Source organism: Eufriesea mexicana, unplaced genomic scaffold (genome assembly GCF_001483705.2).
Source record: "Eufriesea mexicana isolate 0111107269 unplaced genomic scaffold, ASM148370v2 scaffold812, whole genome shotgun sequence".
NCBI lineage: Eukaryota > Metazoa > Arthropoda > Insecta > Hymenoptera > Apidae > Eufriesea > Eufriesea mexicana.
The window spans coordinates 738,022-763,347 of record NW_016909009.1 but is presented as its reverse complement, the minus strand read 5'-3'; the positions used below and the strand labels follow the sequence as shown (position 1 = coordinate 763,347).

The window sequence follows — 25,326 nt, the reverse complement described above, 5'->3', positions numbered from 1 at the left end:
TATAAAATTCGGATTACAAACGTAAATTATTTTATAAATATCGATTCAAAATATCATATTATTAGAATATTACAAAATTCCTAAATATATATATTTTATGCGCATAATTATTTTGTGGACTTTTTAATATGAAATGATTGAAATTCTAAAAGCATTTTTTGTGATAGCCATAATTTACATGGAAAAAATTATGTACAAAATTAAAAATATCGTTTTACTTTATATTCAGTACTAAGTATTAAATATTTACTAAAAAATTAAACTGTAGTACAATTTGTACTAATAACATATACTAAACTACATTTTTAATCTTACACAAAAAATGAATTAAACGAATATAAATGAAATAAAACAATTGTTTGGTTTAATGTCGAATTGTAATGAATAATTGAGATTAATCAATTTTAAAGAGTTTTTCTAGTATTCGAGAGCATTAAATTATTCTAATATTAAGTTTGATAAAAGAAGTTTTATATATTATTGCAATTTTTTGATTTAAGAGCTTTGAAAATATTAAAACGTATGTATATATGTATTATTTAATGTGACACTCACACATATACACACACGCGTATGCGCGCCCAAACGCACGTACACAAGCTGCCTCAAAAGTAATCGATCTCTGCGAAAATCATTATTTTTGAGCAGTTTGTGATAAAAAAACCGGCATTCATTATTTAGGGAAGACCTTAAAGAGTATCTCCACCAAGAGGTACAATCTCAATTGTTCAGTCAGTAATAATACACAGGTTTGCGAAATGTCGAAAATTTTAATTATCGCATTTCATAATGATTGAACGAATTGAGATGAGAATTTGCATTAAATTTGACCAAAATCTTAGTCACACATATTGGGATACAGTAGATATGATTCGAAATGTTTATGGTATTGATTCTATGTGTAACACACAAATAAAAGTGGTTTAAATGGTTTAAAGATGGCTTTGCTTAATAAACTGTAATTCTCATTTTGGTCTAGTATGTCAAAAATGGTAAAAAACATGGGACATATATGAGTCATGATTAATGAAAATTGTCGTTTGATTGTGCGAATATTAGATTTTGGAAGCCTAAAAACTATTGTTTTTTGAATTTTTATTAAAACTCTTTGGATTAGACATGCAATTGTGAATCTTGGGATTGATTCGATGTTGATTCGAAAAAAAAATCCTGAGTTGCATAAAAGTACTAATAGTAAAAATGAAACATAGGTTTATGGCTATAACCCTGAAACAAAACTATAATCTTCGCAATTGGAACGATGAAAGAAGTCTCGTCTCAAGAAAGCAGATCAAAAGTAGAAACAACGTAAAGGCAATATTTGTTGTTTTCTTTGACTAAGGTGATGTTGTACACAATAAATATACTACTCAAGATTGCACAATAACAAGGAATTTTACTTATAAATTCTTAAATGATTGTGCAATGCAGTGAGAACAAAATTACTGAATTTGTGGAGAAGTAAAAACTAGTTGCTACACATGTTTATATAACTTATCTGATAAGAGATTTTTTTATTAAACCTGGGATTGCCCAACTTTGTCAACTCCTGTGTGATTTACACATAGCATTACATTACTTTTGGCTAGTTCTGAAATTGAAAATATTATTGAAAGACAAAAGATTTAATAATAACAAGGAAATGAGAAAATATGACAAAGCAATTATTAGCTATCACAAATAATAGCTTCCAGGATTGCTTCTGGAAGTGAGTGGATTATTTTGAAGGCAATATCGATCATATTACTCTACAGTAGCTCTTTCTGACAATATAAGCAGAGATACTCTTGGGATAGACCTCATACATATGTATTGGAATTGTATAAAAATTATTTTAAAATGTATCAAAAATCCAAATTAATAAATTAAAAGAAAAAATATTGTAAATACTATCATTTTTATACATATACTTTTTTACAAAAAGATTGTTACATAAAAATATTTTGATAAAAAATTGTATACATTGACCAATATAATTTAATATCTACTAATACCTTTTTTAAATTTTGAATACAGTTCAACACTTTTCTTTGCACTGTCATATCATCTAATAGTTATTAGATGATATATAATAACTTTTTCCATAAAATATTGACCTTTCATATTGTTAAGAATAGAAAAAAACATAAAATAATTTTCTATCTTATTTCTTCTTTGAAAAGAGAACATAAATTTTTGTTATAAAAAGCATCATATTGGGTAGTATCAATTTTTAATAGCCAATATTGGTGAAATTGGTTAATACCAAATATGAATCTTACTTGTTTTTTTGAGCACTATTATAAATTTGTAAAAATCAATTATTTACACGTCTGGCAATTGGATATCGAAGTACTAAAACACTGTCGGCAGATATAATTGGTAATACATTGTCACAGTGATGATTTACTAAATGACTAACACTATCGAAAACGCGATCTTTCGTGCGAACCTGAAATTAAAATATATTATAAATATTATTATTACAATATAAGTAGATTATAAATTTCTCACAGTATAATCTGTGGAATACTTACTACACCTTCTGGATCAATTAGTAATAAATGTTTTGGTGTACCATTATTCATACCAGTGAGGACATATTGACCAGGTGAGCCTTGAGATTCTCGAACCAAAAAATCACCATCCTACCAAATATGTTGAGTCAAGATACACATATTATTATATATACATAAATATTAATATTTATTTCAATATTTACCCTTGTTAGCATTGATTCTGCTTCAGCCCGACTAACACTGCCATGAAACCACATCTCTTGTTTTAATTGTTGTTTTTGAGAATGTGGACTTAATCTATTCATATCTGATATTGCAGAACTAAACGGCTCTATAAAATTATATTCTGTTACATTGAAATCTTATGTTTAATATCATATATATAAAAAATATTAAAATATTTTGTCTAAAATTACTTACGCATGTCAAACACATCAAAAAGTGATGTCTGATCACGATGACTTTCTCTCGTAGCTGCTATAACACTGTCATTTACATAGTTATGTTCAGGAGGAATATTGAAATTTGTTGATGTTCCATCAGAATTTAAATCAATCAAGTTACCAGTTTCTGCATTGGTATTAATACATCTATTAAATAAAATTATAAATTGCAGTAAAAGATAAAAAAATAAATATTACCTGCCCATTGTTGATGATGTCTATCAGGATTGACAGAAAATGTATCATGCAAAACAGAATTTTGTACAGTGCTTCGTGACATGTGATTTTGAACAGAATGATGATGTTTTAAATTGGGTAAAGTTGATGCTGAAGTTGGTAAAGGTGGAACTGGTGGAGGTCCAATATCTGGTGGTACCTTGCCAGGCAAATCATTATAATAATCTCTATCTGCTTCTCTTATGCCATTTAATATAGGGCTATAATATAAAAAAGAAGCTTATTAAATAAAACATAAAAGTTAATTTCATAATAAAAAACAGTTCATTTATATGTGTAATTACTGTAATGAAGCTGGTTTTGTAAGAAATTCTTTAAATCGTAATTCAAAAGCTTGACCAATTGTGGATATAACATCTTGAGCTAGTCCTCCTCCACATTCTAGTACATAACAAGCACGCCATTCTTGCATGTTTTTAGCAACGTATGCAACAAAATCCAGTATTTCCTATCAAAAAATACAATAATGTCTAATATATTATAATCATATAAACATAAATGGTAATAAAAACTAATACTTCAAAACAGATAACTTACTGTATCTCCTCCTGAAGCAAAAGATATACGTGGCATTTCATGTTTGGCAATAATGTGTCCAGTTTCTATATTAGTCAAAGCTAAACTGCAGCTACTAATGGTCAAATTTATTGTAGCACCTGTATGTTCCATGCGAGGTTTGTCTGCTATTGCTCTTAACACTTTTCTATCCACCTTTAAATGTAAATTATTATAAGTTTCAAGTTATAATTACAACAATAAAAATTATGAATACATACTCTTCTTTTTTTGTCTGCAGATTTTAAACCAGCTGCTTCACAAACTCTGTTTATACATTCTCTAAAAATATTTTTTTTTTAATATCTTAAGAAGGTATTTACTTTTACATTTCTTCATATTTAAAATAAACTATAGAAATAAAAATATTCCAAGAATATTCAAAAACTTACTTGGCAACACATGATCTTGTTTCAAAATCTAAACTTTTCATAGATGTATATACTTCCAAACATCCGATGTACTGAAAGGCACGTAATATGATAAATAAAATTATTATTATTATTACCATTACCATTAATTCATAACATTTATAATTTATAAAATGACTTCAAAATTACATATTAAATATAAAAAGATGAAAACTTACTTTAACAGTATAAGTAATTCCTTCTTTACTCACTAAGTGATCAGGGTGTAACCATCCTCTGGCTGGTTTACTTATGAAACTACTACCTCCAGTTGCCATTTCTAAGTTCTATGTACATATGTATATAATTACAACAAAAACATTTCAGATATTACACAGAACATTGAATTTAGACTTTTTGTAGAAGTAAGTATGAAAAAAATTATTTCAAATATTTCAAAGATATATGTATGTTTATAATCCCTATTTAAACTTGAAACTGAATTTAATATATGTTTAACACTTTAAAATAATAATTTTAATAATATTACGATGGTTATTATATAATACATATAACCGTACTTAACATAAAACTACAATTAAAATACAGTTGTGATAATGACAACTAAATGTAAATAACTAAAATATTTCGTTAACTGTGAATAAGAAAATTTCGGATTATCGCACGTATGATTTACCAGGAAATGAGATCATACCTCGTAGACGGTTACGGGGATCATGCGTCTACGATACAATTATACGCATTTAATTTATTAATCATTCTATACAAATTTTTTGACACTATAAAATAAAATACTCCAATAAATTCATATTGGTCTATATTTTCAGCTATACTAAAGTTAAAGGCACATATACTTTATTGCCAAATTCCATAAACGCTAAACACAAATGACCAATAATTTAACTATACTTTCTTCATCATCGACTAAACAGATATGTTTATTTATTTTGAAACTGGATCCAGTATATTATGATCTAGATATAATTAATTAATATAAATTTTATATCATTGATACTAAAATATGAAGATATATATGTATTTTAACTACATATATAATATGATTTTTAATATTGCTTTAACAATAATTTTGTGTCATGAAAATAGTTACAAGTTACTGTACAAAAAATTAAAAGTATTTATAATGTATATATAAATATTATATGTCATATTTTTTTATTGATTAGCAAAATGAATTAAAGAATTTCTTTCAAAATTTCTTATATTGAAATTTTTATATTGTTATAAAATATTTATAATTTATTATACAATATATACTCGTGTAATATTAAATATAAACCTTCATACCATGTTAAATGTAATGAATTATTCACTGAAATCAATAAAAATAATAATTTTTAGTTTCAAGGAGGCTGTTTAATAAATTCTAAAGTTCTGTACTCGAGTTCCGTGTCTAAACCTGTTTTGTGCTTGGTTAAGGTGTTATTCATATAATAAATAATTTTTTCAATTTAATAGTACACGTTGTAAATTTTTGTATATCATGATATAAAAGAGTCATGAAAAGAATAAAACTTAAGCCAGAGAAACCGAATCCATTGTTTGAGTTTTGGTTAGAAGAATGGAAGAAAGAAGCTGCATCTAGAAATTCTGATTTACAGCATCATTTTTCGAAAGCACTTGTTTCGTTGAAAAAATATCCCTTGCCGTTAAAATCTGGGAAGGATTGTATAATATTACAACACTTTGGCACAAAATTATGCTCGATGTTGGATAAAAAACTTGAAAAATATAAAGCACAAAATGAATTCTTAAGAAATGAAAATAACCTTTGCGAGTATTGCAGTTGTAATGAATATATACGCAAAAGAAAAAATAAATCACCACAAACTGTCATAAATGCAGGCTCTGTGCATGGAAAAGTAAATATATTTATATATTTTTTATAGATATATAAAATCATTTAATTACATGTACAAATTGATAAAATAAACTTAATGTATCTTTTGTTTTAAGACGCAACTAATAGCATTTGATAACACAGAGTTATTATCTTGGGATGTAGAAAATTATGCTGCTTTATTGATATTATATAAAAATAAAAAGGACACATGTGATTCAGGTATTTTTTAAGGGAAATTTTTATTGTCTTTATTATTATCTTTTTATTATCAATTTAGTTATGTATATTTTATTTGGTGTACTAATTTATTAGGATATGTTACGGAAGTAGATCTACTAACTGAAATAAAAAAGTTATGTGGTCATGCATCAAAGACTTCAATTTCAGACTTGTTTGATAGTGGCTTAATTGCAATGATAGGTGCACCAATTAGGTAATAATATTTATTAATAATAAATTGTAAAATTGTATGTAGCATATAAATTTAATTATTCAGTGCCATTAAAAGTAATGTAACTTATACAGATATGACCTCACAGAACAAGGTATAAATATTTTAGAAAAAATATGTGGGGTTACAACTACTAATGTAAAATCAATAAATTGTTCTGAAATTTTAAATAAAATTCAGATATCCTTAAAGACCTCGTCAAAATCACAGACATCAGAGTTAATGAAGAATTTTAATAATGAAAATATAAATAAGCAAATAAATACAGAATGTTCTAAGGATATACAAAACAAAAAATCAAATAAATCCTTAAAATTATATAAGTCTAGATCTGCAGAATGTATTACTACTGAAAGTTGTAAAGAACAATTTAATGAAAACATTATAAGACAGAAATCCTTGGAAGGTAATACAGATCTAGAAAAAGTACAAGGAAAAGCAAAAGAAGTAAAAAATGTAAAACATGTGAATAATTTAGACAATAAGAAAAAAGAAATCAGTAATCTCCAAAAAACCATTTATTTAGAAGCAAATAAATTTGATATAATACTATTAGTAGATACACAGGAGACTTGTGGGTATGTTTCATTTCATAAAATTTTGATATTCAATTGATATATTTTGAAACGACTTTGATATAGTGGTAGGACGAAACCACAACATGATGCTACTATAAAGGAATTAACACAACTTGATGTATTGTTTGAAATACGTCACTTAAAAGTTGGCGATTTTGCGTGGATTGCTAGATGCAGAAATAAAAATAATGAATTAATTTTACCTTACATAGTAGAGAGAAAAAGAATAGATGATTTAAGTGCAAGTATCACAGATGGGAGATTTCATGAACAAAAGGTATTATTAGAAATAAATTATTTTTGCATATATTATATATTTTTGTGTGTAATTAAACATAAAATTATTTTATGTAGTTCAGATTAAAACATTCTGGAATTACAAATCTCATGTATATTATTGAGGAATGTGCAAAGGCTCAAAGATTAACAATACCACATTCATCATTGATGCAAGCTTCTATTAATACTTTAATACAAGATGGTTTTTCTATAAAATATACTAAAAGTCATAAAGATTCTATGTTTTATTTGTCTTCATTAACTAGAATTTTAATTAAAACTTTCAAAGTAAGTATTCTTTCTTTAACAGATTAGTTACATAATTTAGTTTTGATTTTGTTTTAAAACAAAATATTAGGGAAAAAATCTAATAGGATGTAAAAAAGAAGTAATTGAACAGACAGATATTTTAAGCAATACTTGTAATCTTATGGAATTTGAAGAATTTAATAAAGCAGCTTCTAAACAAAAGGTACATGCAATATATATGTGTCATATACTAATCTGATATTTATATCAATCAATTTTCTAGGTATTTAAAGTAAGCGAAATGTTTGTCCGTCAATTAATACAATTGAAAGGAATGTCTGTTGATAAAGCTTTAGCAATTGTAGAACATTATCCAACTCCACAACTATTAATTGAAGCTTTTCAAGCATCTGATTGCAATGGCGAATTATTATTAGCAAATATTGAATTTGGTGATAGGAAACGTTCTATAGGATCAATAATTAGTAAAACAATTTATCAATTGTATACGAAAAAAAATTTTAATTGATAAATGCTTTTTATATTATTTTTAAAGGTATTGTAAATAAAAAAAAATATCATTGGTATGGAGTTTGTTTATTGTGTTGAAACTTGAACATCTGACATTCTAAAATATTAATGCACTGGTTGCAATATGCCGTCTGTACAAATATTCAATGACAAAATATTTGCAAATAACTGAACAATTAAATTTGTTGAACTTTTTAAAAAATAATCAAGTTTTCGTTCGCACTATTTCAATATCTATAACTCGATTCACAATGTAACTGTAGTAATATTTGTAACAACACTAGTAAAGCATTATACTAGTAAATGTTAGTATTATTTGTATTTTATATGAAATGTATTGAACACGTAGATAGTAAGTGATAGTTTAAAATAATGATTCATAAGTCATAAGTCCAGGTAAGTTGTGTACAAACAAATGAAATTTTGGCACCAAAAAATAAAGCACTGCTTCTTTTAAATATTTCATCTTCTTCTTTTAAGTGCTTTATCCGATATAAAATTTACAAAAGTCATTCATTATAGCCGCAACTACTCGATAGTTTTTGAGATATTTACGATTAGTCTTATTACTTGTTTACTATATATTTATTTCTAATACGTGACAAATTAATTTGTAGCGGAAAGGCAACGATCGAGAACTGCTAAGTAAAACTGGAGGAGCCGGGGTTCGATTCCCATCCATAGTTTTTTCAATATATTTTTTATTTTGTATTCATTTTTCGCCTATGAAAACATTGTAAATACACAATTATAAATAAAATTTCTTAATAAAAAAATTTATTTTTTACGCTTTCTTATGCTAGTATATATTTATTACAAAATAATAAAAATATTGTGCAAGAAAAATACTTTTCTATAGCAATCTTATTTACTACAGGAAATATAAAACCTATCGCTCATGTAAGCATTAATTATTAAATTAAACATTGTATAAGAATAATTCCAACTTTGCTGTGCAGCTATAAATGTTCATGAATTAATTAGAAAAACTTGGAAATTTATTAATTTTCTACTTTCGAATAAATAAAAATTTTACCGCCTGCGATCAGCGCCATCTATGATTTGGGCTCAAAAATCAAGAAAGTAATAGGAATATAGAATAGGCGAGGAGGTCGTCGAAGAGCTCAACAGAGCCATCTGTGTTCTCGTTGCGGAACACGAACTTCGAGTCTAACCTCATAGATGACTCTCATGCCAGTTTACTAACTCTGGTTATATGCTCCGAATATATTTTAATAAATCAAATTGGCAGTGGAAAATTCATTAATTACTCAATATCTGTGATTAATTTATGAACTTTTATAATTGCATCGTAAAGCCAGATCCTTCACGAACTTTCCAATATATTTTTCGATATAAATTTTTCCCTAATTAATTAATTATTAATAATTATTCTACGAAATGTTTGAATTATTGTCGAAAATTGTCAAAGACACCATTGGTTTTTCATTAATTACTATCCTTCACGCAATTAATTTATGAAACTTTATGCACTCATTATAAAAACAATGTTCTTGCGAATCTTCTCATATAACTTTTGATCATATTTTGCTTCTAGTTTCGTTTAGTATTAATTATTTTCACGGAAGATCGTGATGGTCGCCGTTGCGAAATCATAGACGCCATCAAACAAAAATTAATAACTAACAATTTAGAGCTAAATTCTTTACGAAAATTATATGGGAATGCAGTCTGAAGTTCCAGCTTTGCAATGAAATTATAAAAGTTCACAAATTGTTTACGAAAATTGAGTAATTAATAATTTTTCACTGCCGGAGTCACTCTATCCTTTTCTATCCCCTCCCTGTCCTTCTCTGCCACGTGTTATGGCTCTGTTGAGCTCTTCGACGACCTCCTCGCCTATTCTATATTCCTATTACTTTCTTGATTTTTGAGCCCAAATCATAGATGGCGCTGATCGCAGGCGGTAAAATTTTTATTTATTCGAAAGTAGAAAATTAATAAATTTCCAAGTTTTTCTAATTAATTCATGAACATTTATAGCTGCACAGCAAAGTTGGAATTATTCTTATACAATGTTTAATTTAATAATTAATGCTTACATGAGCGATAGGTTTTATATTTCCTGTAGTAAATAAGATTGCTATAGGAAAGTATTTTTCTTGCACAATATTTTTATTATTTTGTAATAAATATATACTAGCATAAGAAAGCGTAAAAAATAAATTTTTTTATTAAGAAATTTTATTTATAATTGTGTATTTACAATGTTTTCATAGGCGAAAAATGAATACAAAATAAAAAATATATTGAAAAAACTATGGATGGGAATCGAACCCCGGCTCCTCCAGTATTAATTAACAGTACTAGATCATTGCCATTACGCTATAAATTAATTTGTCACGTTTTAGAAATAAATAGAAAATAAAGCAAGTAATAAAACTTTAATCGTAAATATCTCAAAAACTATCGAGTAGTTACGGCTATAATGATATATTTTCTTAAACTGCATGATATCTACAAAGCTGCAAAGTTTCAACTAAATCTGTGACCCGAAGGACGTGCACTCTCCTTGTAAGTTAAATCTTTTCTAATTTATTTTTATCATAATTTATTTGATTATTTTTACTTGGTCTGCTATCATGCCTTTATCAATCATATTCAAGCTGAATTAATCCTAAAATTTTGAAATCTCAAAATACAGCGGAACAATAAACCTTAAATTAATCGTGAATAATAATCGTTCGTTAACTTATTATACGTAATCTTTATTTATTAAATATAAATTGGATTGTTTTATCATGTAATTTCTGAATTATTTATATGTGTAAATCTGTAACGCAGCTTTATTAGCGGTAAAACTCAAATTTTTCATTGCGGACATTGTTATGTTATCAAAATAATTACAAAATGAATTCGATCAAGTGGGATTCAGTTCATTATTTTGATGACACGGATAATAATCGGCTTAATGGTTAAAATATAAAATACCAACATCGAATGTAATATCTACATTAATAACTTTATTTGCATGTTCGATGGGGACATTTAAATTTAATATTAATAATACGTATCACGTTTTTACACATTCTATTATGCAGATTCTTGGGCAATTCGGGTATAAAATACAACAGATACGATTAAAAACGTTGGATAGATAACGCAGGTTCATTCCTTTAGTGACATTAACATCGTGAAGTACGACATGCAGGTTTTGAAGGTCTTAAAATAAAAGTGACCATTAATAGAAGTTAATACAGTAACTATAATAATCTTGCAATACTACATACTATCCCAAAATTTTCCATATTCATTTGGTATAAGCCACCTGCCGTTAGTGCACAAGGTTTTTTACTCCTTATTTGCATCGTATAAAGCATTTTTTGAATTTTTACTGGTATTCTGTACCACATAGAACCGTATCTGTTGTAATATTAATAAAATATTATCCTCGAGTCTATGGATATCAGAATTTATATAAGTATACGAAATACATACATATCATCTGCAAGCATGCTACAATAATCTAGCAGCACCTGGCCTGGTAAACTGATCACAAATAAATGGAACTGTTCAGCACCAAGGAATACTCCAGTTCTAAATGCTTCGTCTGGTTTATCTAAATTTGCGACAGTCTAAAACACAAAGATGTCGATTAAGTTTATGCCCTTTCAATTTCTATTTGTTTTCATTTGGTATGTCTTTACTTGAACTGCCGTCACGCTTATTCCCATCATATTTAATCCAACCTGAGCTAAGTAACTACTTTGACTGCTTTCATTTAGAATATCGTAGAACCTCAAAACGTAATAAAAAAACCAGTTTCATAATCTATTACACATTATCGTTATTTAATGGATACAAACTGAATGGCTTCATGATGGAATATAATGCAATTTCGGCACTGTTCGTGCGTGTAACTCTCCGAAATGGGTTCCCCAGTGATTAAGTCGGTATCTCTTGTTGCCTTCTGGACTCGATGACTATCATTTATAACATGAATTATAAAATACGATTATAACATTTACGAGTATATCTGGGAAGGATGCAACTGCTGAAGTAACTGCATGTTTCTTACATTCTTATGGCACTATGTATACGATATTTACCTACACACTGCGAACAATCCGCTACTGTGGTGAATTATAAGGATGTATAACGAATCAACGGTAACTATCCCTAATACAGTAATGACTGCCCCCCAAGTCAATTGGATATATACGTAAAAAAAGTAGTCTTTATCATCAAAGAAAATGTAATTAACTTTAAGGAATTGTTGTCGCTGTCGCGTTTCATTCAGTGGATAAACAACGTCCAGGATAGGAAAAAAAAGTGGAACCAACACGAACAGTACCGTAAAGGACAATAGAGTGTCTGGAAAAAATATAGTTAATCGATTACGTGAAAAATAATAAGGCTAACAATAAGTTAAATCATTGCGACGCGATAGCTTACTTCGATATATTAACGCCATTTTGCTGCCTTGCGAAGCGATTTCTTCCAGGATATGTAATTCGTTATTTAACTTCAATTCCTTCCACTCTTTTGTCACAAATATAAATATTTTTTTAAACTATAATACAACACGTTATTATAATTTTTTCAATGAATTTTCGTATAATAATAAATTTACCCACATTTTCCCTATTAAGGTGGACGTTTAATATCTTAACAAGACTGGTAACAGCCGCGATTAAATGTGGTAGGCACTCGATTACTGCGTCCATATTCTTGTCACATAACGATGTATAAAATTCTAACGACTAATAAATCGAAGGACCCGAATGTATAAAATTACCTGATTATTTACTATGTTGCCGAGAATTCAGTTGCCGCATTAGCTCAATAATACTTTTCTATTTAATGTTTAATATGTTTCCCTTACCGATGGAACAACAATGCCTACAATACTAATCACCACTATAGTTACGATAACATTCCTGACTTCGTCTCTTTGATGTGGATCTTGTCCCAAAACTTGCAAGTACTTTTGCAGCATTTTATAATGAGGAATATCAAATATGTCGGGACCCTGTTCTTTGTCTTTCTGAAATACTAAATATCTCAAGTTTAGATTAACCTCGCAAACATATATATCGAATTTCACGTTAATGTATCACTTAAAGAAAAGCTAGGTAATAGGAACGTGATGTAATTATTACATCTCTGTTTCTTACTACTCATGTTCCCAAATTTTCAAAACAGCACCGTGTTTAATTATTGCAATTAACGTTTATAATGATCCTTTGCTTCAAATATACTGTTGTACCAGAGGTACGAATGTTATTCTTTCGAGGACCGTGGAAATCAATCTGACGAATGCAGTTGTGCGTGACAACGAATGTTAGTGAAAGTATGTAATTCTGATTTTCAAGTATAGTATTGATCGTTCACTTACCCGACAGGTATGGATTACATTATGACTTTATAATTAAAACAACAGATGTCAACTGCTTGTGTAATAAGGAAATAAGGGTTATCACGCCTGTCCGTTGCGCTAGAAATCGATCATCTGTTATTATCCTGAAACACGAATCTACCGTTTGAAATTTTGGTATGTATTAAGCATTTGGTGATGGACAGAAGATTTTTTCAAACCACCAAGTAATAAAATCTGTTGAATTCTTCAAAAACTGCAAAGTCTCGTCTCGCGGTGCATTGCAGTAGAAATAAATCTATCCATTTCCAATCGTCGGTCTTTCTTGATGGATGAAAAAGTCTTCGTAACAGTGTTATTTGTGCGAGACGGATATCGTGATAGTAAAAAAATGATTGCAACATTCGTATCATTTATCTACTACTATCGGTTTATTTTCTATTACTTGAGTCACAAAATGCAAACCTTTTGTCTCGCAGTATACAACGAAATCAATTAGACAGCAGCCAATTCATTATTTTGGTAATGTGCATATTCTTATTTATGTGTTATGATATTAATATTTTATCCTTTTTATTCAATTGTCCATATTGTTAATTAGTTCAAGTATCAAATATTTGAGTACAAAGTGCAATGGATTACACCGTTTCACTTAATAGCACATCACAATTACTGAAGGATGTTATATATCGTGAAATATGTTTTGCATTACCAGCGTAAATATTTAGCAATTTAATAAAAACATACAATTTTCTTATAAATTCAGTGATTTATTCATTTTATAATATATATTTGTATATCGCATGCCAATTGTTTTGATCATTGATAAATTCATCAAAACTGTTGAATAAGAAGTTTTAATTACGTTATGTTATTACGTAACTGTTTATATTGCATTGTATTGGATATATTTTTATCATCTTCTAAGAAATGTTCACGATATTTGTCCAAAAGTGTATATATTTTTAATATGTTTGACATATAAGTAACATTTTACTTACATCAGAAATTAGAAAAGTTATTACTCTGCCCATTAGTTAAATTTCACGTTCCACTGCGATTGAATAGAATAATATCTCAAAAATACTAAGTATTTGAAACCAATTTTTAATTGAAAGCAAATTGATAATAAGTTTCACTGAACTAGTATAATAAATTCTGTGCATACATGTTAAAATCGTTTTCATCATTATGTCATGATAAACTGTACTTTTCTCCCAGTAGTAGTGCACTATTGCAACATCGATATAATATTTAGGAAACGAAACATCGGCTTGTCGACAAATTATAGAGCCATAAAAAATTAATATCTTTGTACAGCAACGAAAAATTATTGTCTCAGTGACAAGAACATCGTAAAATACGACATGCACGCTTTAACAGTCTTAAAATAAAAAAAAAAAGTCAATAATTACCAGCGTTCACTCTTATTATTATAGTGCATTATTTTGATCTACTCCTATGATTACATACTATTCCGAAACTTTCAATTTTCATCTCGTATAATCCTGCTGCCGTCATTATACAGGGTTTGTTGGACCTTATTTGCATCATGTAAAACACTTTTTGACATTTCATTGGTATTTGATACCAGTCGGAGCTGTATCTATCGGAAAATTAATCGAATCAAATTATCTCCAGTCTTCTTCGTGTTTTATGCGTATCAAAAACTTACATTTTATCTGCCAATTCTAAGCTTTGCTCTAATAAATCTTGTCCAGGTAGACTAATTACGTATAAGTGAAATTGCTGAGCCATAAGGAAGACAGAAGCCCTGATGGCTTCTTCCGGTTTGTTCAGAAACATAACTATCTAGAATATATCATATTTTCCCCAATAATTATTTATTTAAATAATAATTGATAAATTATCATTATGTACGAGGCGTATGCACGTATACGAATAATAAAAGTGTTCTTACTTCAACAGCTGTCGAAATTATAACTATCATATTCAGACCCATCTGAACTAGGTACAAGTTCCGACAACATTTCGCGAGGAGATGGTAAAATCTTAAAATGTGACAAACGAATCAGGATCAGTTCAAGGTAAATTATTTCTATTCGATTATCGATCTAATTTTAAGTAATCGATACAGACTGAAGAACTTTGTGATGCCATATCACACATTCCTTAAACTCTTCGTATCCAACGTCGTTCGTCATAACACCATCTTTCGTAATTGTATTATTTTCTGCTGTTTTCTGTACTTGCGATCTGTATGTGTTTATAATTAAAATCTAAGTAAGTGGACAGTGAGAAATGAATTGTGTCACTCTACGACACAATGACGATTGTGCAGTAAGTGGCACGTTTCTTCTACTGATTTTACTCATGAATTCATTACCATGTTAGGTAATCCATTTTTTATACAATCTGTTATATTTACCCACACACTGCAAACAATCCACAAGTGTGATAAGTGATAATAATGTGTAAAGAATCAACTGAGACTATTATGACCACGATAACAAGCGCAGAGCAAGACAAATGAACATAGACGCCATAATAATGTTCGAAAACGTCCAAAGTCAGGTAATTGACTTTAAATATATGCTGTCGGGGTCGGGTTTCGTTTAGTGGTGAAACAAAATCCAGAAGTGGATTATAAAAGGGAAGGGAGAAAAATATTATAAGACATGTCAATAGCGTTCCTGAAAGAAATATTTTTAATCGATCTGTTTTAATGAATAATTATTTTTTAAACGTATATTAAAGGTTGCAGTATAAATACTTACTTCTATATATATTCGCAAGTGTTATACCATATCCGGTGAATTTGTTTAGCATGTACAATTCGTTTTTTGCTTCTAATAATTTCCAGTGCTCTGCTACCGAGTCGAATATTTTTCTAAACTACAATATATTCGATTATTACGACTTTGCGTGTGCGAAGAAATTCTTTATAATGCACGTATATGTACCTGGGTTTTATTAGAACGGATGTTTAAAATCTTTATTATGCTGACCATTCCTGTCACTAAATGCGGTATATTCTGGATGATACAATCTAAGTCCTTCTTTAGTATGTCACCATATAGCTGCAAAGACTGTCGAATCACGAGTTTAATTATTTTTATTCTATGCTTCGATTAATAATAGTGGTCACAAAAGAACAATGTCACATGCTTCCTTTACCGATGGAATAACCATTGAAATGATATACAACACCATCGTGATTACTATGATATTACTCATTCTATCACTCTGATACGGGTTTATCCCACATATTGTTAAATATTGTTTAAGTGTTCTGTATTGGGTAATGTTTAATGCATTGTAATCTCGCTTGTTGTTTTCCTGAAACACTGAACATTGATCATTGAAGAAGGAAAGTTGTCACTCGAGTTCATCAATCAATCGAGGATGACTGATATTGGTTAAGCTCGATATTGTAGACAATTATATATTTGTAGAAATGGTAAACTAGAAACGCTCGTTTATTAGGGTAGTCTGTCCTCTCCTGGAACTTAGTATCTGGCTGCCAGATGGGACACAAGAGGTCGGGGCCATACCCTCGGCATAAACCGAGGGTGACTTGGCCGCGGTCACCTCTCGGGAAGGGTCCTCGCGAGGGTGACCCTTCGGAGGGGCTAACTCGAAGGGAGGAGTCTCCTCCACCCTTGACCTTGAGGTAAAGGGAGTTTCTTCTCCTTCAGGGAGGCGCTTGTCTTTTGGACGGGCTTTAAAAGTAGGGGCTAACTCGAAGGGAGGAGTCTCCTCCACCCTTGACCTTGAGGTAAAGGGAGTTTCTTCTTCTTCAGGGAGGCGCTTGTCTTTTGGACGGGCTTTAAAAGGCCCATTCAGGAAGACACGAGGATAGTCATAGTCAGAGCGACAGTTATAGTTAGATCGTCATAGTGATAGTCCTAGTCAGAGCGATAGTCATAGTTAGAGTTACAGTTACGAGTAGAGTCAGAGTCAGCGAGAGTCAGTTTGTAAACAGCTCATCGAGTAATAAACGATACTGTTATTGTTAATCTAAAACAACGTTTTCGTACTTTTCGTGTCCAACTTGCCAATTTCTCCACAACGATTCGGTAAATTTTTACATATTATAGGCAATAAGAAATGTTTTAAGTCATTTTTCTCTTACTAGTCAGACTTTCGAGTTCCCGAAACGGCGGTGTTTTATCTAATAGAATCAACGCAGCACAAACCTGTTCGGAATACTATGACTATTCTGATGAATCTATGAATGTTGTTCTATATAGACTGAGAGAATGTGGACGTGGATGTAAAGTCAATTCAATAAATGCACTTACATTTGAAGTCGATGTCAGCGTCAAAGTGTAATTTTCATTACTAAGTATATCTTTGAATCATTTAGCTAACCGTTATTTGTTCCAGTATAATCTTCTAAATCCAATATCAGTCATTAACTGGATCGTAGATAAGAAAATAATAGCTTAGTGGTTGTTAGAACGTCCGTGAATTGCGCTGGAAATCGAAGTTTTGCAATTATCCTGAAACATTGACCGTATTCGTTATATTTAATACAACGTCAGTTGAAAATGCAGTAGAAATATTGCACGAAGATGCAGTATTAACCAAGTATTTATTGAAATCTTTAAAATTTCTATTATCTTTACAACTAAATCAAAGGAGCGTACCAGTATGCTTTTGGGAGACGAAGATATGTGGTATTACACGTATCATGTTCATTATCAATTATTTAAGTCACTATTATATTAAATATTCAAGAAACAGACCCTTGTGGAATACTTCTAGAAATTTGGAAGGAAAGGAACACCAAGCAGTAAACATGATAAGGAAGAGGAAAATATCGTAAACAGTTACATATATTAATGAAGTGTATGAACCAAGTTCAAGTTATTTTCTGTGCTAGTTCTATGAAATTGGTTTGTCAGTGACCAAGTTGGTATTTCTTGTTGTTTCCTGGATTCTGTATTTGTTATTTATAGATTGTATTAGACAAAACAATTATAACAGTTGCTAACACGTATGAGAACGTTCAGCAATTGTTATAACGTTTGTGTTACGTGCTGAAAATTGAATTTCTATTATTATTGTGAAATGTTAATACATCGATTGTAATATGGTATACTCGCTAACATCTGGTGGTGTACGAAACAGGTGGTGGGAACTAATCAATCAAGTCTTCTTGAAAGATCACCCAGGTTCCGTTCACAGTGTTGTCATTGGAATAAGTCAGTCGGTTCAATATGATAATATCATCGGTGAAAAATGGGCTACAAAATCGTAAAAAAATGTTTATACCATTTACATAATCCGCTTGACGTTAGTATTGATTTATTTCGCTTTGCTCGAGTCGCGGGACCTAAATTTTGTATGTGATAATATTCAACGAAGAATATCTTATTATTTTGGTAAAGTTTATAATTTACGCGTTAAAATATTAATATTTGTTGATTGTTATCATTTAATAATTTTATTTGTATGTTTCATAAATTGTCATTTAAACTATTTAACACTAGCTGTTACTCATGGCTAATTATCCCGTTGTTCGTATCCTTAATTTCTCCAGGTACAAAATATAATATAAGTAGTTACACACTTTCACGCTTTAGTGACGCATTATGATTACTTCAGGGACATTATCACAGTGAAATACGACATACACGTTTTGAAAGTCTTAAAATGAAAATGGATATAAATAATAACTAATATAATATAAATAACTGTAATAGCTCTGTATCGTTACATACTACTCCGAAGTTTTCCATATTCATTTCGTATAATCCGCCTGCTGTTAATGTGCATGGTCTTTTACTCCTTATTTGCATCAAGAAAATCATTTTTTGAATTTTCACCGGTGTTTTATACCAAGTAGAAAAATATCTGTTGGAATATCGACAAGTTATTAGATTGGTGCTTACAGCTATTAACCCTTTCACGAGTAAGAGCTTTTTGTTCTTGGAAATACAGACAAGTGCAGAATAAGCTTTCTGTGATAACATAGAAAGAGAGATATGAGAAGTAATTTATATGTTGTTATTTTTATTTTTTGACAAAAGCTCTGTCTACCTCGATAGCGCATGTTACTCGGTTGGGCACCAAATTTTTGGCTGTACATGTATGGTTGTATTCGGGAAAGGGTTAATATTATTTGCGTTTTATATGTCCATATTGAATACATACAAATTATTTGCCAGTTGAATACAGTGATCCAGAAGCACCTGTCCAGGAAGGCTGAGTACAAATAGATGGAATTGATTGGCACCGCAAAATACTGCGCTTCTAAAGGCTTCATCCGGCCTATTTAAATTTACGACTGCCTGGAAAATTGGATCTTTTAATTTGTGCTAGCTTTCATTTACTAAATTCTTTTTACTTGTACAGCCGTTGCGCTTATAGCCAGCATATTTAATCCAACTTGAGCCAAATAACTATATCGACTGCTTTGATTTAAGATATTGTAAAACCTTAAAATACAACAAAGAACAACATATTATTCGTACCTAATAATCATTTTATAATTTATTATGGTGTGCTGATCGGGAAATCCGCAAGTTGTATATTTTTTAGGTAGAAAGAAAAATTGAGGATCGGCGAATAAAATTTTTTTACTAATACAGTGTTTATTAATGAAAGAGGTCATTAATGAAAAATATGAAAAATTTTCTAAAAAGTGACTCGTGTAACTAAAAGATGGTTAAACGAAAGCAAAATAACAGTATATATATTCCGTGGCACATCTCTGAGATAATATTAATTGCTTTTAAATTTTCCGTAAATTTCATTATGAGTTTTCCGAATAATCTAACTTTTAGTGCTTTATTAATGAATACTAACTGAATGGCTTCATCGTGCATCATCACGCAATTTTTGAACTGTTCATACGTGTATCTCAATGAAATAGCTTCATTGGAACTTTTCGCAGCTTTTTGAACTTGTTGGCTATATTTAAAACAAAAATTAAGGAATATGACTATCGTGTTTATTAGTATATTCAAGAAGTATATAGCTTGTAATATAACTGTATAATAGTCTTCGCGTCATGGTATTTACCCACACACTGCAAACAAGCCACTGCTATGATGAATTATAAGAATGAACAACCAATCTGCGGCAATTATAGTATTTACGACGATAATTGATCCCCATGCTAACTGAAAATACACGTAAAAAAAGTAGTCTTCGTCGTTAAAAAACAAGTAATTAACTTTAAGTAATTGTTGTCGAGGTCGAGTTTGATTTAGTGGATGAATGATATCCAGAATAGGAGAAAATAATGGTACAAATAAGAACAATACCAGGGCAGTCAATAAAGAATCTGAAAGATATATATTTACGTGCAAAATATTAAAGGATTAAAATTTGTACATAAAAGTAGTCTAATTAAATTAAAATACGATAACTTACTTCGATATAATTGCGCCATTTTGCTACCCTGTGTAATGATTTCTTCTAGAATGTGTAATTCATTGCTTGACTTTAATTGCTCCCACTCTTTTGTCACAAATACAAATAATTTGCTAAACTAAAACAATATGTTCTTAGAATTTTGTATATTCGAGAACTTTTTCTATGATAATTAATTATCACATGTACATACATTTTCTCTGTTGTAATGGATATTTATAATTTTTACGACACTGATCGTTGCTGCTATAAAGTGTGGCAAACACTCGATAAATCCATCCATATCGTTGTTACAAAGTGACGTATACAGTTCTATTGACTAATGAATTCCAGGTCCCAATTGTTTAACAACATTACCTGATTATTTACTTTTTTACGGGAAATTCACTCAATTTCAGTCTCCTCATTCAAGCTACAGTATTTTTCTATCAAACAAGTAATATATTTTCCTTACCGTTGGAACCATATTGCCAGTAATACTAATCACCACTATAATTACAATAATATGTCTAAATTCATTTGTTTGTTGTGGATCTTGTCCTAAAAGTTGCAAATATTTCTTGGCCATTTTATAGTAAAGAATGTCAAATATATCGCGATCGTGCGTTCTCTGTTTCTGAAATACTGAAAGCCCTATGCTCAGATTAATATCATTGAAATATTGTTTATCTTGAAACCAATTTAGATATACTTAAGACAATTAATTATATTCAATGTGACAAAATATTATTATTAATTAACAAAGAACTACGTATTTTAATCATGATATATATCGCTCTCCTTTCTCTTACGTTTCATTTTTTCGATCTTCAACACGATGATGTTCTGACTATCACAAGATATCGTTTGTGATAAAACTATCGTGCTGTATGTATGCCAGTTATTCGTGCTGCAGTCGAGAAAACCGATTAAGCGAAAGCAGTTATACTCGATAATTGCCACTGGAGAAAATATATAATTTCGATCTTCAATCTTTGAATTGTTGACTTCACGGCCAACTGAGAATTGTAAGACAGTGTGACAGTGTAATTGTAAAAGTACAAGTAAGAGTCGTCAATTGTCACGGCTATAATTGTACTATTCATAAGAAAATAGTGGTTCAGTGGTTGCTATTACGTATGTCTAATATGTTGAATATCGAACATCTGTTATTAACTTAAAACATTAATGCACTGTTTGTAATGTGGAGTTTATTGTGCAAATCAAGTATACCGACAATTTTCAAGTAACTGTCCATCGAAATCCTTCGAATTATTTAAGAAATATCATTCTATCGTTAGTAGAGTAGCTCAGTAATAATTATTCTTTCAACTTTTAGCAAGGGTTTCTTCTTACATTACACGGTAGATGCTCGTTATACCATTTGTTCACTATAACGTGCAAAAGCTTGTAAATACAAATTTTCTTTGTTACGGCATTCAATGAATTCAGTGAAATGACAATCAGGTAAGGTGTGTAATATTATTTAGATGTTAAAATATTAAAATCGAACAACAAACATAGTTTAATAACTTTATTTGCACGTTCGTTAATGCAAATTCAATATTATTATTATATATTCAGTACTTATCGTACTAATCGCTTTCTGAATAAATTCGATTATAGAATGTTATGGATATATAAACAATTTCAATTACTTTAGAGACATTATCATAGTGAAATATGACATACACATCCTGAACGTCTTAAAATTAAATTAACAATAAATAGCAGTTAAAACTATAATATAATAATCATATCTTTATAGGGATACATACATTCCCAAAGTTTTCCATATTCATTTCGTAAAATCCAGCAGCCGTTAATGTACATGGCTTTTGACTCCGTATTTGCATCATGTAAAGCATTTTTTGAGTTTTCACTGGTATTCTGTACCACGTGGAGGAATATCTGATGGAAGACCAGTAAAAAATTACATTCAGATCTATGTTTCTTAAGATTATATGCGTTTTATACAAGTACACTGAACACATGCATATTATTTGCTAGCTCTGCACAATGATCCAGGAGTACTTGTCCAGGTAGGCTGAGTATAAACAAATGAAACTGATCAGCTCCACAAAATAGAGCAAATCGTAAAGCTTCACCCGGTCTATCCAAATTTGTGACAGCCTGAAAGAATAGTATTGACTAAATTAACGTTGCTTTAATTCATATCTGTTTTCATTAAATATCTTGTAAAAATCTTTACCTGAACAGCTGTGGCACTTATTCCAATCATGTTCAATCCAACTTGAATCAAATAGCTAATCCGACTACTCTCGTTTAGGATATCGTAAAACCTTAAAACGTAATGAAACTACAAATTAATCGCGTTCAATAATTGTTTTATAGTTCGATACACTATATTATTATTTTATGAATACAGACTGGATGGCTTCGTCGTGCATGATAATGCAATTTCTTAATTGTTCATACCCATAACTACCCGAAATATTTTCGTTTGCCTGTAGGTTTGACTTCTTCGTTGCCTTCTGGGTTTGATGTCTGTATTCGAGAATTAAGCGAGGCGACCATAAAATTTATTACCACGTATAAAAAAGAGAAAAGAAGAAAAATGATATCATTAGTTGTGTAATTAGTATTTACCCGCATACTGCAAATAATCCGCTGCTGTAGTGTATTATAAGAATATACAATGAATCTATAGTAACTATCGTCACCACACTTATCATTGCCCCCCAAGCTAATTGCAAATATACATAATAGAAGTATTTCTCATCGTCAAAGAAAATGTATTTAACTCTCAGTAATTGTTGGCGCGGTCGAGTTTCATTTAGTGGAAAAACAAAATCTAAAATTGGAGAAACAAGTGGAACTAGCAAGAACAGGCCCATGAAAGATAATAAGGTATCTAAAAAGATTACAGTCAATCATTTACTTGAAAGGTAATAATATATTTTTATAATAATAATAATAATATTTTAATAATATTATTTATTGTAGAAATTACTATATGATGACTTACGTCGGTATATTTGTGCCATTTTGCTGCCCTGCATAGTAATTTCTTCCAAAAGATGTAGTTCATTCTTTGACTTCAGCTGCTCCCACTGTGTTATCATGAGCTTATATAATTTATCAAACTATAATGTAATATATTTTTATGTTTCTTATGTCTGTTACTTCTTTGGATAATAATAAGTTTAATAAGTAAGTTACGTACATTTTGCGTATGAAAGTGGACGTTTAATATTTTAACAATACTGATGACAGTCGCGATTAAATGCGGTAGACACTCGATCACTGCGTCCAAATTTTTGATGGATATTGACTCATATACTTCTAATAACTAATGAGTTGCAGATCTTAATATTTTTTCAATAATATTCCCGGGTTATTTACTTTATTACGTGGAATTCCCTCGATTCAGTTTTCTTATTTTATTAATAGCATCTTTCTATAAAGTGATTAATATGTTTTTCTTACCGTTGGTACAAGAATGCCAGCAATACTAATCACCATTATAGTTACAATAATGTTTCGGAATCTATGTGGTTGTCGCGGATCTTGTCCCAGAAATTGCAAGTATTTTTTGAACATTTTGTAGTAAGAGATGTCAAAGATATCGTGATTCTGCGCTCTGTGTTCCTGAAATACTAAAGGCCCTATGTTCGGATTAATATCACTGATATATTTGTCACTTTAATTTATCTATATATTATATTTAATGCAACGAAATAATGTTATTAGTTAACACAGATCTACATATTTTAATCGTAGTATATATCCTTTCCCTTACGTTTCATTTTCTTGGCCTTCGGTATAGTGATTTCTGCCTAGTACAACTAATGTATGACATATCGTTTAGTATACCGAATATACGACAGATATTCTTTTTAAAATTGGGGAAAAACAGTCTAACGAATGCAGTTATATTTGAAAATTGCGATTGGTGGAAGTATATAATCTTGATTTTCAAGAATGACTTTGAATTGTTAGCCATTCAGACGACTACGTATTACGGTATAATTTTTGAGCTATAATAATAAACGATAACAATTGTCGTATTCATAAGAAAATGTGTATTGAATATCGATCAACTCTTATTAGCTTGAAATATAAATGCACAGCTTGCCACATGCTTTTTGTTAAAAAGTCGATAGTGGATGGAAGATATCCGAGTAAGTGAACAATAAAAATATTTTGAATTCGTAACTTAATCAAGTCTTTGCTTCCATTCTTTTGCAGTAAAAGTAATTTGATTCGGTTCTAACTAGAGTTTCTTTACCAGAATTAAAAAATATACGTGTAATTATATTATTTGTGAGACGTATGTTATACAACTTTACTAAAATAACGAGATTATTTATTTATTATTTAATTTGGCTCTATTTCGTCTTGCTGAAGGTAATAAAAGTTCAATTTATTATTATATAATTCGTTGGATTACATGTTGACTTATTGTTTTCGCAAGGTTTGCAATAATAATATACAATAAAATATTGTCCGAAATATGTGCTTTAATCATTTTATTTGAACGTTTGATAAAGTAATTTAAACTATTCAACGTTAACAATACGGGTCGTCTATTTATGTACTATCTGTATCGATAATTGCTCCAGTTTCAAAATGCAATAGACATGAC

At 29.7% G+C, this 25,326-nt stretch overlaps 6 protein-coding genes across 7 annotated transcripts; 1 reads left to right on the top strand and 5 right to left on the bottom strand.

The window, feature by feature from the left end:
- Window positions 1-2,267: 2,267 nt before the first annotated feature.
- Window positions 2,268-5,742, bottom strand: Shc (SHC-adaptor protein). 2 transcript variants are annotated; one of them, XM_017899316.1, is made up of 11 exons: window positions 5,722-5,742; window positions 4,323-4,430; window positions 4,126-4,196; window positions 3,955-4,015; window positions 3,716-3,889; window positions 3,463-3,626; window positions 3,140-3,378; window positions 2,919-3,068; window positions 2,702-2,829; window positions 2,517-2,627; window positions 2,268-2,431 (listed from the first exon to the last, which is right to left on the bottom strand). In XM_017899316.1, exons 2-11 carry the CDS (start codon window positions 4,419-4,421, stop codon window positions 2,297-2,299), a joined length of 1,332 nt encoding a protein of 443 aa, XP_017754805.1. In that variant the 5' UTR covers window positions 4,422-4,430; window positions 5,722-5,742; the 3' UTR covers window positions 2,268-2,296. The 2 variants fall into 2 exon arrangements, with proteins under 2 accessions (XP_017754805.1, XP_017754804.1); XM_017899315.1 differs by lacking the exon at window positions 5,722-5,742 and adding an exon at window positions 4,799-4,958.
- On the top strand, window positions 5,479-8,051 carry mus81 (mus81 structure-specific endonuclease subunit). The gene is made up of 9 exons (XM_017899290.1): window positions 5,479-5,984; window positions 6,079-6,184; window positions 6,278-6,398; window positions 6,491-6,670; window positions 6,746-6,994; window positions 7,058-7,271; window positions 7,349-7,561; window positions 7,632-7,745; window positions 7,806-8,051. The coding sequence occupies exons 1-9, from the start codon at window positions 5,622-5,624 to the stop codon at window positions 8,049-8,051; spliced, it is 1,806 nt and encodes a 601-aa protein (XP_017754779.1). The 5' UTR covers window positions 5,479-5,621.
- Window positions 8,052-11,182: 3,131 nt separating this feature from the next.
- Window positions 11,183-14,425, bottom strand: LOC108546974 (uncharacterized). The gene is made up of 10 exons (XM_017899289.1): window positions 14,393-14,425; window positions 12,900-13,094; window positions 12,652-12,777; window positions 12,470-12,587; window positions 12,124-12,388; window positions 11,881-11,997; window positions 11,722-11,812; window positions 11,513-11,649; window positions 11,305-11,437; window positions 11,183-11,236 (listed from the first exon to the last, which is right to left on the bottom strand). The coding sequence occupies exons 1-10, from the start codon at window positions 14,423-14,425 to the stop codon at window positions 11,183-11,185; spliced, it is 1,269 nt and encodes a 422-aa protein (XP_017754778.1).
- A 296-nt stretch (window positions 14,426-14,721) lies between these two features.
- Window positions 14,722-18,050, bottom strand: Or105 (odorant receptor 105). The gene is made up of 10 exons (XM_017899288.1): window positions 18,005-18,050; window positions 16,530-16,699; window positions 16,316-16,441; window positions 16,130-16,247; window positions 15,781-16,045; window positions 15,492-15,608; window positions 15,313-15,403; window positions 15,067-15,203; window positions 14,865-14,997; window positions 14,722-14,775 (listed from the first exon to the last, which is right to left on the bottom strand). Exons 1-10 carry the CDS (start codon window positions 18,048-18,050, stop codon window positions 14,722-14,724), a joined length of 1,257 nt encoding a protein of 418 aa, XP_017754777.1.
- A 906-nt stretch (window positions 18,051-18,956) lies between these two features.
- Window positions 18,957-21,823, bottom strand: LOC108546990 (odorant receptor 9a). Its single transcript, XM_017899304.1, has 10 exons — window positions 21,817-21,823; window positions 21,193-21,371; window positions 20,932-21,057; window positions 20,700-20,856; window positions 20,385-20,649; window positions 20,169-20,273; window positions 19,708-19,798; window positions 19,515-19,651; window positions 19,082-19,214; window positions 18,957-19,007 (listed from the first exon to the last, which is right to left on the bottom strand). The coding sequence occupies exons 1-10, from the start codon at window positions 21,821-21,823 to the stop codon at window positions 18,957-18,959; spliced, it is 1,251 nt and encodes a 416-aa protein (XP_017754793.1).
- Window positions 21,824-22,371: 548 nt separating this feature from the next.
- On the bottom strand, window positions 22,372-24,332 carry LOC108546992 (odorant receptor 9a-like). Its single transcript, XM_017899306.1, has 9 exons — window positions 24,168-24,332; window positions 23,905-24,030; window positions 23,707-23,824; window positions 23,328-23,592; window positions 23,109-23,225; window positions 22,930-23,020; window positions 22,714-22,850; window positions 22,496-22,628; window positions 22,372-22,422 (listed from the first exon to the last, which is right to left on the bottom strand). Exons 1-9 carry the CDS (start codon window positions 24,279-24,281, stop codon window positions 22,372-22,374), a joined length of 1,152 nt encoding a protein of 383 aa, XP_017754795.1. The 5' UTR covers window positions 24,282-24,332.
- Window positions 24,333-25,326: the final 994 nt, after the last annotated feature.

Excerpts from the sequence above, each read along its gene's own strand:
- mus81 (XM_017899290.1), top strand. The coding sequence starts at position 5,622 with ATGAAAAGAATAAAACTTAAGCCAGAGAAACCGAATCCATTGTTTGAG. Across the intron at positions 6,185-6,277 it reads AAAGGACACATGTGATTCAG|GATATGTTACGGAAGTAGAT; the intron begins GTATTTTTTAAG and ends CTAATTTATTAG. Across the intron at positions 7,562-7,631 it reads TTTTAATTAAAACTTTCAAA|GGAAAAAATCTAATAGGATG; the intron begins GTAAGTATTCTT and ends ACAAAATATTAG.
- LOC108546974 (XM_017899289.1), bottom strand. The coding sequence starts at position 14,425 with ATGGGCAGAGTAATAACTTTTCTAATTTCTGAT. Across the intron at positions 11,650-11,721 it reads TAAGCGTGACGGCAGTTCAA|ACTGTCGCAAATTTAGATAA; the intron begins GTAAAGACATAC and ends TTTGTGTTTTAG. Across the intron at positions 11,237-11,304 it reads ATATGGAAAATTTTGGGATA|ACCTTCAAAACCTGCATGTC; the intron begins GTATGTAGTATT and ends TTTTATTTTAAG.
- Or105 (XM_017899288.1), bottom strand. The coding sequence starts at position 18,050 with ATGATACGTGTAATACCACATATCTTCGTCTCCCAAAAGCATACTG. Across the intron at positions 16,442-16,529 it reads TTTCAATGGTTATTCCATCG|TCTTTGCAGCTATATGGTGA; the intron begins GTAAAGGAAGCA and ends GTGATTCGACAG. Across the intron at positions 16,248-16,315 it reads TCCGTTCTAATAAAACCCAG|TTTAGAAAAATATTCGACTC; the intron begins GTACATATACGT and ends AATATATTGTAG.
- LOC108546990 (XM_017899304.1), bottom strand. Across the intron at positions 21,058-21,192 it reads CTGGCAATATGGTTCCAACG|TCAATAGAACTGTATACGTC; the intron begins GTAAGGAAAATA and ends GGAATTCATTAG. Across the intron at positions 20,274-20,384 it reads GGCTTGTTTGCAGTGTGTGG|CCAACAAGTTCAAAAAGCTG; the intron begins GTAAATACCATG and ends TTTTAAATATAG.
- LOC108546992 (XM_017899306.1), bottom strand. The coding sequence starts at position 24,281 with ATGTTCAAAAAATACTTGCAATTTCTGGGACAAGATCCGCGACAACCA. Across the intron at positions 23,593-23,706 it reads AATGGCACAAATATACCGAC|ATACCTTATTATCTTTCATG; the intron begins GTAAGTCATCAT and ends TAATCTTTTTAG. Across the intron at positions 23,021-23,108 it reads ATGCACGACGAAGCCATCCA|GTTTTACGATATCCTAAACG; the intron begins GTCTGTATTCAT and ends TTACGTTTTAAG.
- Shc (XM_017899315.1), bottom strand. The coding sequence starts at position 4,822 with ATGATCCCCGTAACCGTCTACGAG. Across the intron at positions 3,890-3,954 it reads CTGCAGACAAAAAAAGAAGA|GTGGATAGAAAAGTGTTAAG; the intron begins GTATGTATTCAT and ends TTACATTTAAAG. Across the intron at positions 3,069-3,139 it reads ACATCATCAACAATGGGCAG|AAACTGGTAACTTGATTGAT; the intron begins GTAATATTTATT and ends ATACCAATGCAG.